At 40.5% G+C, this 12609-nt stretch overlaps 1 protein-coding gene across 2 annotated transcripts in view; it reads right to left on the bottom strand.

Annotated features, from left to right (window-relative positions):
• Positions 1 to 11782, bottom strand: part of pot1 (protection of telomeres 1 homolog) — a 53868-nt gene extending 42086 nt beyond the window's left edge. Inside the window, exons 1-4 of one of the 2 annotated variants that reach the window (XM_015019172.1) lie at positions 11565 to 11782; positions 7138 to 7271; positions 6000 to 6072; positions 2216 to 2316 (exon numbers count right to left, since the gene is read on the bottom strand). In XM_015019172.1, the coding sequence (XP_014874658.1) occupies positions 2216 to 2316; positions 6000 to 6072; positions 7138 to 7271; positions 11565 to 11631 (375 nt within the window). In that variant the 5' untranslated portion in view covers positions 11632 to 11782. Of the gene's footprint in view, positions 1 to 2215; positions 2317 to 5999; positions 6073 to 7137; positions 7272 to 11564 lie in introns of those variants that run through there. The other variant, XM_015019173.1, reaches the window with a different exon arrangement.
• Between the last annotated feature and the right edge of the window lie 827 nt (positions 11783 to 12609).

The following is a 12609-nucleotide window of genomic DNA, read 5'->3' as shown; positions in this document are numbered from 1 at the left end:
TTAGATACTTCAAGTATCATACTTTAGTAAACCAAACATTCTACAGCTAGATATCAGCCGATAGAATAATATCAGTGTTTAACTTCCAGTCATTTGGGAAAGCTAGCAGGAGTTTTTAAAACAATGTGCTGGGAGTCAGGCGCTCTCTCCTGGTATAGCGAACCTGGAGCTCCCGACCAGCTGACAGCTGGCAAGGGAAACTGGCTGTTAATGAAGCAGGAGCACACATCTCTGAAAATGTGACAGCAGTATTGCAATTAGGTGATGTATTGATGAACCGAGCAGATATTTGAGACTTACACAGCTACATTTTCACCTAAAAACATTCTAAAAAAAAAAAAAATCATGTTGTGTTGCTTAAGGTGTAATAGGAAAATAATTTGTTGCTCTTCACCACCATTGATGCTTTGCCTGAACACCCGATGGACCCGCAATGAATTGAATATGCAGCTAAAAAGACTGATTTAGTCCCCCACATTAAAGCAAGTGAAATCTTCTCTTCAGCAGAAATGTGAAAGCTTATCGAAGTTGATGAGACAATGGGTGTAGCAAAAAATCAAGACAATCTTTTGGAACCATCTTCCAGCTTTGGTTAATGCCTTTCCTTAAATAAAACTTGTTGGAGTTAGTTATATATTGATGTGATTGTTAAAGCCAGGAAAAAGCAGCTTATGCAAGAACTGAGATACTGGATAATAATAGCAAAACTCTACTGTGGAGATGTCGTGTGATGCAATGGTTAGAGAAGAGCACCACTTACAGAGGCCATTCACCACTTCCCTTTCCTCTTGGAAGGGTGGACCACCAACCCCTGATATTAGCTTCTAGGCCTGTTTACGGTTTTATTCCAGCAAACCGTAAACAGGCCTAAACTGAACTTTTTTTCTGAAGTCTCTTGAGACAATATTTGTAGTGAGAACCGAAATCCAAAGCAGTGGCTGGTTGCCTTCACCAGATCCATTTGTTGGAGTTTGGACCCACAGTCCGGGCTCCTGGCCTGCTGAGTGGCAACCAGGAGCTTCAGACCCTCAGGATGGCCGTCACTGCAGCTTTAAGATGTTCTCTTGACCTGCTCAGTGATTTGAATATGGGTCAGTCAATTGTTCCTGGTGGTCTTTTGAGACAGTTCATAACCTTTCCTACACAGGCATGAAGCCATCTCAAGAGCATCTAACAGCAAAGCTCGCCTGACCAAGAGTTAGAGTTTAGATCTACACCTGAGCCCAACTTGAACCAAAATCACATGCTTGCTAATTGGATGGAGTTGGACTTCCATGACACATTTTTAATAAGCCTCTAATACAGAGAGAACTAAAGGAGAATGCTCAGCATAAAGATGTGTTAATTACAGTCTAAATAGAGGAGGAGGCGGTTCAGAAGTTAAGCAGCACACTGCATGTGCACATGGCCTCGTGCTGCTCTGCTCCTCTTAATCACACAAGTGAATGGAAATGAATGCAAGACACTAAACAAAAGCTAAAAACAGAAGTTCCACTACTATGTTAGCAGAGGTACAGCAATTTAAGCTAATATAATTATATTTACCTTGGACTCAGGTCTATAAATACAGACATTTAGTCGAGTTAGATCAGGCCTGGACATGTGCTTGGGCCAAGCTGGATTTCTTTAGGGCCTGATCTAAACTTTACCAGGAGCCACCCAAGATGAAGGTTTGGGTTAGAAAGCATCGAAGGTACTTTACCCAGTGCCAGAAAGACATTTTGATCATGTCAATGTGGACATTGTGGGGTCCCAGACCCCATCCCAGGGGTTCCCTCACCTTTTAGCCATGGTTGATAGAACTGCACATTGGCCTGAGGCAGCCTGCTGCCATCTGCTGAGGTTGCATGGACATTTGTCTGCACATGGGTACACAGATCCGGCACTTTGTGTGACCTCTCCTCAGACGGCATGTCAAAGTTCCCTTGGGAACTCTGAAACACAATACCAGATCTCCTGGCCAACAGACTGCATAAAGGACCTTTTCATCTCTCCATTAAAATATATCTTTGAACCAAGGCCACAAAATGTCTTAAAACATAAAGTGAAGTTCTTTTTGGTTGAGCATGTCCTTTAGTAAAGCTTTAAGGATCCAGTTCTCCAGTTCCTGGCTAACACTCTGAACTGGACCTGTTGATATCGGAGATGACAGTGCCACAGTGTCTTGTTTTAATAGACCCGGTTGGCATGAGGCTAGATGATTACACAAACATACCCCTGGGTTGACTCTGTGGCTGAAGCTCTCAGCTAATGCTCCAAAAATGATCATGTTTATGGACATTCTCTGACAGTCGACATTCTGCATGGCATCTTCCTCTGAAAAAAAATAAAAATAAAAATCAAATCAATAAATATGTTTCAAGGTAAGTCAGGTTTATTTGTATAGCACATTAGAACACTATTAAAATATGTAGCATGTCACAGGGACACAGACCTAGGCCTGCGACTGTACTGAGTGTGATATGATGGTAACAAGATGGTGAGCAGCTTGCAACCCATGTTGACTAACTGCATCTAGTACCTGTAATATCTCAAATAAAATAATTATTTACAACAGGCTTTCTGCGGGCTGAAAGAAAAAATTGTCTAAACATGCTAAATTTATTGTTTTCTTCTGCTTATTTGAGGGGAAAAAAAAGTTGTTCCCCAGCCAGCTGAGAAATCCTCCAAAATGTATTTAAGCATTATTTAATTTCACAAGAGCTCAAGTTCACAGATGACTATGATAAAGTCAGAAGCTCACCAGCTTGTTGGAAAATGAAACAAAGATATGCACTTCTAGAAATATACATTTCTAACTAAATAAAGCAAGTCATATCTACGTAGTGATTATTTTTCTTTGGGTCTCTCCAACATCACCGTTTCAGAGCTCCTAATTGGTGTTGATTGGACATGAAGGCAGCTGGCCAGTGACTCCAGAACAACTTGAGATCCAGGTTAAGATGAACTCGCTCCGCCCATTCTCTCTCTTTTTGTTACTCGCTCTCCTTTCTCCCACTTCTTATGGAGGACCAAAACTGACATAAGAAATAAAAGATTAAATAAATAAGAGTAAATATATATTTTGATAAGAAATAAAAGCATGAATATATATAGTTTTTCCTTTTTCCTTATACATGAGTTTTTGTCAAGTAATGTATATATTTTCTTATTTCCCCTAAACATGTTTTTGTCAAGAAAAATAGGTATTTGGCTATGTCTTGTTTTGCTTCTCGCTGTATTTCTGCTTCATCGTTTTGTTAATGAGGAGAGCTGCCTTCTATGTCTGCTATTGGTCAATAGAGCTTTGGAACCAACATCACTGCGTCAGACGTTGTGGGGCGTTTAGGTGCAGTCGCTTGGTGCCATCTTTACAGGCCACAGTCACAGACCTAAACAAACTTTATCCTGGTGGTTTTATTGCGTTACCGACTGTACTGAAGTGAACCTCCGAGCTCTTGAGGAGGGAGCTGGAGAACGACTGGCCGAAATTAACGTTCATAAATCAAATCAACCTTGAGCTAAACGCTGCTTACTTGGCGGATATTGGAAAATCCAATATCCAACTCGAAACCAACTTCACTGCAGTCGGTAACACAACAAAACCACCATAAAGTTTGTTTTGGTCTGAAGCCTGCAAAGATGGCACCGAGCGACTGCGCCTAAACGCCCCATGACGTCTGACGCAGTGACGTTGGTTCCAAAGCTCTATTGGCCAATAGAAGACATAGAAGGCAGCTCTCCTCATTAACATAACGATGCTGCAGAAAAACAACAAATGGAAAAACAGCAAGCAGAAACACAGAGAGCAGAAAAGGGAGAAGCAAAAAAAGACAAAGCAAAATATCTTTTTTTTGACAAAAACACGTTTAGGGGAAATAAAGAAAATGTATACATTACTTGACAAAAACTCATGTGCTAGGAAAAGGAAAAACTGAATATATATTTATGCTTTTATTTCTTATCAAAATATATATTAATTCTTTTATTTATACATTTATTATTTTATTTTTATTATGTCGGTTTTGGTCCTCCATAACTTCTTGCCCTCTCTTCTCCAGCCAACCATGATTTTGTTAAATAAATCTAATTTTAAGTCGTCCTATGCATTGCTCCACTTTGTTATGGTTCAAGAGCCAGACCACAACATGGTGCAGAAGATTTATGTTTTTACCAAAGCAACTCTAGTCTAATTTTCTTTTACTATGCTTCTAAATTACAAATAGCCCTAAAATGTTATTAATGCAGACAACACTTGTAGTAAAGAACAACAAAGGTATTTGACATTTATATTTTGAAATGTTGTAATTTATGAAGATACATAATCTTTTTTTCATTTGAACAAATACAGATGATTCTACTTTTTTGTGAATTTCACTTAAAAACTGTATTATCGATAAAATGACTTGTTCTTAGAAAAATGTAAATATCAAAAATTGATCTTTTTGAAGTGAACGGATCCTGAAGATTTGGTTCCCACCGTTGGCTGACAGTCAGCCTTTGTTAACACCAGGTTGCTCAGCAGGTCTGGGGAGAAACATTCAGAGTTGATTTTTCTGAAATCTTGTTTTCAGTGTCAACACTGAAATGGCCATATCTTCTTCATTTCTTTTTGATTTACAGGTGTTTGACATCTTTGGAAAGCACTTTCAGAATCTGTAAATAACTGAAAACGCCTCTAAGGGGACTTGTTCATCTTGGGTAGTCACAAATCTTAGAATTCCAAAGATTATAATATTTCTCCTAAAATGATGTCACTGGTAACTACTTTTAGTCTGGGGATTCTTTGTGAATACATGACCCACTTTCTCTGCAAACTGTCTGATGTCTGCATCTAGTCTATTTACTTTACAGCTTAATCTTCCAGTGGTATGAACACTTTCTATACCCAAAGCTATAGAAATGAGCTGTTATAATAGTGTGTATGTATCTAGTTCAGTGGTTCTTAACCTTTTTTGATGTACCGAACCCACCAGTTTTATATGCGCATTCACTGAACCCTTCTGTAGTGATAAAATATTATTTTTTTCCTCCAAATTCAAGACATAGGGGTGACATAGGGAGTCTCTGTCATCAAGAGAAACTGGAACCACTTTAAGGTCTTGTTTAGATCATTTAATTAGCTCTACATTCTTAAGAGAAAGAAAAATTCATAATAAATAATAAAGAGATTTAGTAATGTAATTATATTAATTGTGTTACCACCCCCACGCCACTAGAGGCAGTACCAACCCCAAAAAGATGCGACTAAGGAGCAGATTTTGCTTAAGTAATTAAAGACACAAGTTCAAATCCGTGCTGAGAGTGGAGCTCCTCCAATCAGGGCTCCTCCGCAGCTCTGACTGGCTCAGCAATGTAACGTGATCCTCTGCAGCAACTGATGGCAAAGCGGGGCGTCATCACGACTTTACACAGTGTGTCTTTACCTCCGCGGCAGAGGCTCTGCCGAACCCCTGAGACCGACTCATCGAACCCCTGGGGTTCGATCGAACCCAGGTTAAGAACCACTGATCTAGGTTCATATGAGGAAGTTGCTTCTGGTTATTTACATCTGTGTGGGTTGTTTCTTTGTGTGTGTGAATGTCTGCAGTAGTTGGGCGGTTGTGAGAGCTGTGTGACACCTTCCTTGGAACAGACAAACATGTTCAAGTCCTCTGTGATTTGTGTCAGGCTTTAGTTTCAGCATCATGCCTGTGTTTGTTTCTTGGCCCGATATATTTCCAGGCAAAGGGATTTGTCATTCCTGTAGGGACAAATTTTAAGCCAGCTAACCAACAGTGCGCACCAGGAGGCTGGGGATTAATATCAGGAACATAGTTATTTTCAAGTTTTACTGGCACTCTAGTTGACAGATCAGAGGCTGGTTTAGGCCTGATGTGTGGTGGAAAGGCTGGAAACAAGCTGACAACCTCCCCTGACCAATGACTTCTCTTCTATGTGGGCCACAGCTTCCATCAACTACTTTCTCCTATAAGGAGACCAACTGCGGTGAATGAGAGCAATGCTAATGAAATGGTTACCATGAATGATGGTTTTCAGGATCAAGTCATCAGTTGCTACCCTCACAAGCGGCCCTTTATGAATCACTTCACCCTTGGAAAGAAAACACACTATAATAAATATTCAAACATGATTGGTTCTGACTAGAGCTTATCAGAAACTCCAGTTAGAGTATTAACATCAGAGAAACATGCAGGGATGTCAGGTAGCTTGTGGAAATGAAATGAGAGAGACAGCAATCATTCTCTTGCTTTAGTGTTATCAACTCTGCATTTTAATCAAGAGAGAAGAAAACATGGACAGATAGAACAACATACCACAGCGCTGTCGGTTCAAACCCTAATCCACTTTAGTGCCCATTCTCCTTCAAATCCCAAAACTAGCAGTGACTTTGTGCTATTTGTATGTGGAAGCTTTGGGTTGAATTTTCCAACTCACCGCCTGAAACTCACTTCCCCTCAATGCGATTACTTCACTGGGATAGCTTAAAGCTGGGATAACTTTTATTTTAAAAAAAAATGTTTTTCACATCTATGAGACAGATAACCTGTGAAAAAAATCAATCTCCTCCAACTCCTCCTAGTGATACTATTTATGTCTGAAGAAAGGCACCGCTGCTGGTCAAAAACAATCAACAAGAGCCATGAGGACGGTCTTTGTGCCGTCACTCAACCTCATGTACACGCTGCTAAATGCTAACAACTTAACGTTTCAGGAAAATCCTTTATCAGTCATCATCATTGGCCATGCTAACTAACCTGAGAATTCCTGGTGGCAGAGTATAGCATGTTAACTAGCCCTTTAGATAGTTAGCAGAGAGCAAGGGGAGAGTGTGAGCAGCGTGTACAAGCCTGTGATTGACAGAGCTAAGACCTTCCTCTGTGCCCTGACTGGTTATTTCTGACCAAGTTATTCATTTCTGTAGTTAGCACTAGAAGAAAGCAGAAGAACTGGATTATGAGTCTCATAATATACTCTCAGGACATTAAGACAGTTTTAAAAGATATGTAAAAAAAAAAAAAAAAAACTTTTTTTTTTTATAAAAGTTACATAACCCAGCTTTATAGCAGTGACCAGGAAAGTAAATCTTAATCAACTTCTAAGGTTTTCACTGATAGTGGAGGCAGCAAAATAAGACAAATGGTGACTCAAACAAACCTTGACTGTTTTGTTGTTGTAGTTAGTGTTTGGGCAGAGGAGAGCCATGGGAATCCTGGTCAGGTGTGACGGTACCTGGGAGCATGGGCCCGACCCGTCTGACAGAACATACACCGTCATGATGTTATGGTGACCTGGGATGAAAACCACAAAAATGATTTCTTTCTCATCCAGGGCAAACATTATATTAGTATTAACCACACAATAATACACATTTCTCAATGTGTGTGTATTTCTTTTATGTAGAAATACACACACACATGTCAGGTAGCTTGTGGAAATGAAATGTGTGTGTGTATTTCTACATAAAAGAAATACACACACACATTTATACATATATTGCAGATACGTTAAATGTTATTGTTTACATCCAGAAATTTTATGCATGCGCACATTGCTGGAGGGCAAGAAGAGGCTTCTTTTATTTGCTATCCGCAGCTGCTCTGTTAAGGTAGAACAATTTCCATAAAATTAAACCTGGAGATCAGTAGAGGTCAACTGATCCATCGGCCATCCCATCCATCCATTTTTGTCCGCTTATCTGGGGTTAGGTCACGGGGGGTAGCAGCTTAAGAAGGTAGGTCCAGACTTCCCTCTCCCCAGCCACTTGTTCCAGCACCTCCAAGGGAATCCCAAGGCGTTCCCAGGCCAGTCAGAAACATAGTCCCTCCAGCGTGTCCTGGGTCTTCCCCGAGGCCTCCTCCCAGTGGGACGTGCCCGGAACACCTCACCAGGGAGGATGCCTCACCAGGAGGCATCCTGACCAGATGCCCGAGCCACCCCAACTGGCTTCACTGACGTGAAGGAGCAGCGGCTCTACTCTGAGTCCCTCCCGGATGACCGAGCTTCTCTCTCTAAGGGAGAGCCCAGCCACCCTGCGGAGGAAACCCATTTCAGCCGCTTGTATCCGGGACCTTGTTCTGTCAGGCATGACCCAATGCTCATGACCATAGATGAGGGTAGGAATGTAGATCGACCAGTAAATCGAGAGCTTCTCTTCTTGACTCAGCTCTCTCTTCACCATGACAGACCGGTACAGGGCCCGTTTCACTGCAGACGCTGCACCATTCCGCCTGTCTATCTCCCGCTCCCTTTTTCCCTCATTCGTGAACAAGATCCCCAGATACTTAAACTCCTCCACTTGGGCAGCCCCGATAAGCTGCCTCGACAATGGAGGTACGGAACATGTTCCATTCAGACTCAATGTCCCCCACCTCCCCCGGAACATGTTCAAAGTTCTGCCGGAGATGGGAGTTAAAGCTCTGTCTCACAGGGGACGCCGCTAGACGTTCCCAGCAGACCCTCACAACACGTTTGGGCCTCCCAGGTCTGACTGGCATCCTCCTCCACCACTGAAGCCAACTCTCCACCAGGTAGTGGTCAGTGGACAGCTCCGCACCTCTCTTCACCCGAGTGTCCAAGACATACGGCCGCAGATCCGATGAAACAATGACAAAGTCGATCATCGAACTGCGACCTAGGGTGTCCTGGTGCCAAGTGCACACATGGACACCCTTGTGCCTGAACATGGTGTTCGCTATGGACAACCCATGACCGGCACAGAAGCCCAACAACAGAACACCACTCAAGTTCAGATCGGGGGGAGGGGGGGCCGTTCCTCCCAACCATGCCTCCTCCAGGTCTCACTGGGTGCGTTCACACTGCAGCCTGAAGTGACTCAATTCCGATTTTTTGGCAATTCCGATTTTTTTGCCGAGCCGTTCACACTGCCAGTAAATGCGACCTGTATGCGTTCTGTAGTGTAAACGGGCAAACGACCCGAAAGTGTCCCGCATGCGCAGTAGAGGGCGCCATAGTGTCAACGTTCTCAGTGTTCTGCCAACCGCCATAGAAAGAAGAAGTGCTCAGTGTTTGCGGAAGTAAACATGGAGGCTAACGGTGGAGCTTAGCTTACATATTTGAAGTTGTTGTCCGGCCGGAGCAGCATATTAACAACTTAATCCTCATACAATCCGTCATGGTTGTTGTTTTTCTTCCCACTTGCGCTTATCAGGACGCAGAATAGTGAGATTTGTTGAGAAACAGTGACATTCAGTTCGGATGAAGGCCACCTGGACGTTAGGTCGCATTTGAATCGGCTACGTATCGGATATGGGTCAGATTTGAAAAAGAATCCGACCTGTGCTGTTCACACTGCCATGAAAAGATCGGATACAGGTCGCATTACGTCAAAAAAATCGGAATTGAGTCACTTCAGGCTGCAGTGTGAACGCACCCACTGTCATTGCCGACGTGACGTCACTTTTTCTGTTACAAGCTGACTCTGGCCCCCCACCAGAGAAGGGAAATGTTATGTGCCCCTCACAGGAAAAAGTTTGGGGACCCCTGACCTAGACACTTCAAACTTGCACTCAATTATTCTGCTCTAATAATAGAATATTTATAACCATGTTTGGGATTTGTGAAACTTTTATCTGATTTGTGAAACTTCAATAAAGGGCAAATTTTACCCTTTTTTTCTGTCTCAGTCACACAAGATCTGCTCTAATTCCAAAACCACAACACCTAGACTCTTCAAACTTGAAATGGATTATTCTGCTCTAATACCAGAATATTTAAAACCATGTTTGTGATTTGTGAAACTTCAGTAAAGGGCGATTTTACCACTTTTTTGCATCTGGGTTGCACTAGAATTGCTCCAGCTCCATATCTACAACACCTGAACTCTTCAAACTTGGACTAGATTATTCTGCTCTAATAGCAGAATATACATAACAATGTTTGTGATTTGTGAAACTTCAAAAAAGGTCAATTTTTGTCCTTTTTTTCGGTTTCGATCATACAAGATCTGCTCTAATTCCAAAACCACATCACCTAGACTCTTCAAACCTGGACTGGATTATTCTCAACTAACAACAGAATATTTAGAACCATGTTTGGGATTTGTGAAACTTCAATAAAGGTTGATTTCAGCCCTTTTTTTGGATCTTGGTCACATCAGAGCTGCTTCAGCTTCAAAACTACAACACCTAGACTCTTTAAACCTGGACTATATTATTCTTCTCTAATAGCAGAATATTTTAATCCATGTTTGGGATTTGTGAAACCTTTATGTAATTTGTGAAACTTCACTAAAGATCAGATTACTATTCATATATGTTCCATGCAGTTTTTTTCAAATTCAATTCTAATTCAAAACCACTTTATTAATCCCAATGGGAAATTAAATGTTGGTGTAACTCATTATTTTTTCAAAGAGTTATTGTAGATGGTGATGGCTGTTGGAAGGAAAGATCTTTTGCAGCGGTCTGTTAAGTGAAGTTTCACAAATCAGAAAAAGGTTTCACAAATCCCAAACATGGTTTTAAATGTTCTGCTATTAAGTGAAAATAATATTGTCCAGGTTTGAAGTGTCTACCCAGATAGCACAGAATGATTGAAACAACGTTGAATCAATGTCAGGCAAATACATTGGATCAATGTTGAAAGTAGTCGGTGACTTGTATGTTGAATCAATGTTAGGGTTTCAACCATAACTGACATTATGTCAATGTTGATTCAACCATCATCTGCATGTCAATTTACATGCATATTTGTGTTGATATTGTATTGAATTGGTTAGGAATCAACGTTGATTCACCCTTCATCTGAATGTGGTTCTGCATGCATATTTGTGTTGATTCTACATTGACTTCAACCACAAATCAACCATTAATCAGACCTCAGCATTTCAGTCATCAGATTTTAACCACAAAACAACATTGATTCAGTGACACAGTTTCAACGGTTTGATTGAATGGTTGTTTGATGGTTGAAGTTTACCATCATTTGTAAACTTCAACCAAAAATCAACAATTCTAACTATAATTCAACATTGATCTAACATTTTGTGCTATCTGGGTAGGTGTTGTAGTTTTGGAGCTAGAGCAGTTTTAATGCAACCCAGATGCAAAAAAGTGGTGAAATCAACCTTTATTGAAGTTTCACAAATCAGATAAAAGTTTCACAAATCACAAACGTGGAAAATTAGGTAGAATCGCCCTTTAGCCATTTCCCAAATCGGAAGCTAGAATTGGAAACCAACTTCAGCTGGGATTTTACTGCAGCAGTGAAATCCCAGTTTATCGTGAAAACCGAGACTACAGATCCAACAAATTCCCATTAAAGCCGCATTTTGAATCAGAAAAGAAATCTACTTCAACTGTTAATGTAGGCCGTAAGCAAGAATAGTTTGTCAAAATTAATAATCTAAATGAAGTAGCACTTATTATCCATTGCTGGTTTATCGGTAACTCTTTCAAAGCAAAACATGATGATTTTTAAACCGAGTTTGGTCTCACACACGCTCGTTGACGAACGCGTAAGCTTATCCAGCATTAAACCATTCAGAACATGTTTCCATGTAAATTTTATCTTTACATGAAAACCCCAGAAACTACAATGACAATAAGAAAAGGACAACTTACAGCAACAGGAAATAACTGCTTTCCCTCCCCTGGTTTCGAACAGACAGGAAATTCCCCTGACGCGCATGCGCACAAGGAAACTTTCTTCTTCTTTTGATTTTTATTGGCGGCTGGCATCCAACTTAAGGTGCATTTACCGCCACCTACCAGACTGGAGTGTGGTCATCAGAGATCTCAGAGGGAATTTAACACGCCTCAATGATGTGTAGGATGTGCAAATTCACATCTAACACATTCATTAAATACATGTAAGAATGCATGAGCATGTACTGGTATACACACACATACTTACACATATTCTAAATACGATTCATTAACCCATTGTTATTTAAAAACCTAAATAAAAGATATCTAACATAATTTGATTTATTACCTAGTAGATTGATCATAGACAGTCCTATATTCTTTCTGCTTAGTAATGACTTTAAAAGCTGACGTTCCTCTGAGTATTTATCACATTCAAACAATACATGCTCCACTGTAATTACAAGCCCCAGTCTCATGCTTTTCTATTTTAAAGAGAGAACTGTTAAGTCCAGAATGCCCAATTCTAAGTCGAGTCATAACTACTTCCTCTTTCCGCCTTCCACTCAGATAATTACTACCTCCCACACTCTTTTGAATTGCATATAACTGTCTTCCATTATCATGATTATCCCATTGATCCTGCCGAATCTTAATAATTTCTTTTTGAATAATAGATTTCCCCTCACTTTTACTTAAAGGAATATTCAAATGAACAATTTCTGATTTCAAGGCCTGCTTAGCTAAAATATCTACTTCCTCATTTCCTTCTATACCTACATGAGCAGGAATCCAGACAAATTGAACCAAGCATTTATTGTTATGTAAATGAACTAATAATTGGTATATTCTTAATATCAAATCTAATCTACAAGATTTGCCAGATTTAATACTTAATAATGCTGCTTGACTATCTGATGCTATAGTAAATTTACTTTCTTACCATACCATACCATACCAACTTTATTTATAAAGCACTTTAAAACAACCACAGTTGATACAAAGTGCTGTACAATTTAAG

Source organism: Poecilia latipinna, unplaced genomic scaffold (genome assembly GCF_001443285.1).
Source record: "Poecilia latipinna isolate Pla-1442-1.1 unplaced genomic scaffold, P_latipinna-1.0 Scaffold2386, whole genome shotgun sequence".
In the NCBI taxonomy this organism is placed as follows: Eukaryota; Metazoa; Chordata; class Actinopteri; order Cyprinodontiformes; family Poeciliidae; genus Poecilia; species Poecilia latipinna.
Note: the sequence above shows the minus strand (reverse complement) of the source record. Positions and strands in the feature narration are given on the sequence as shown.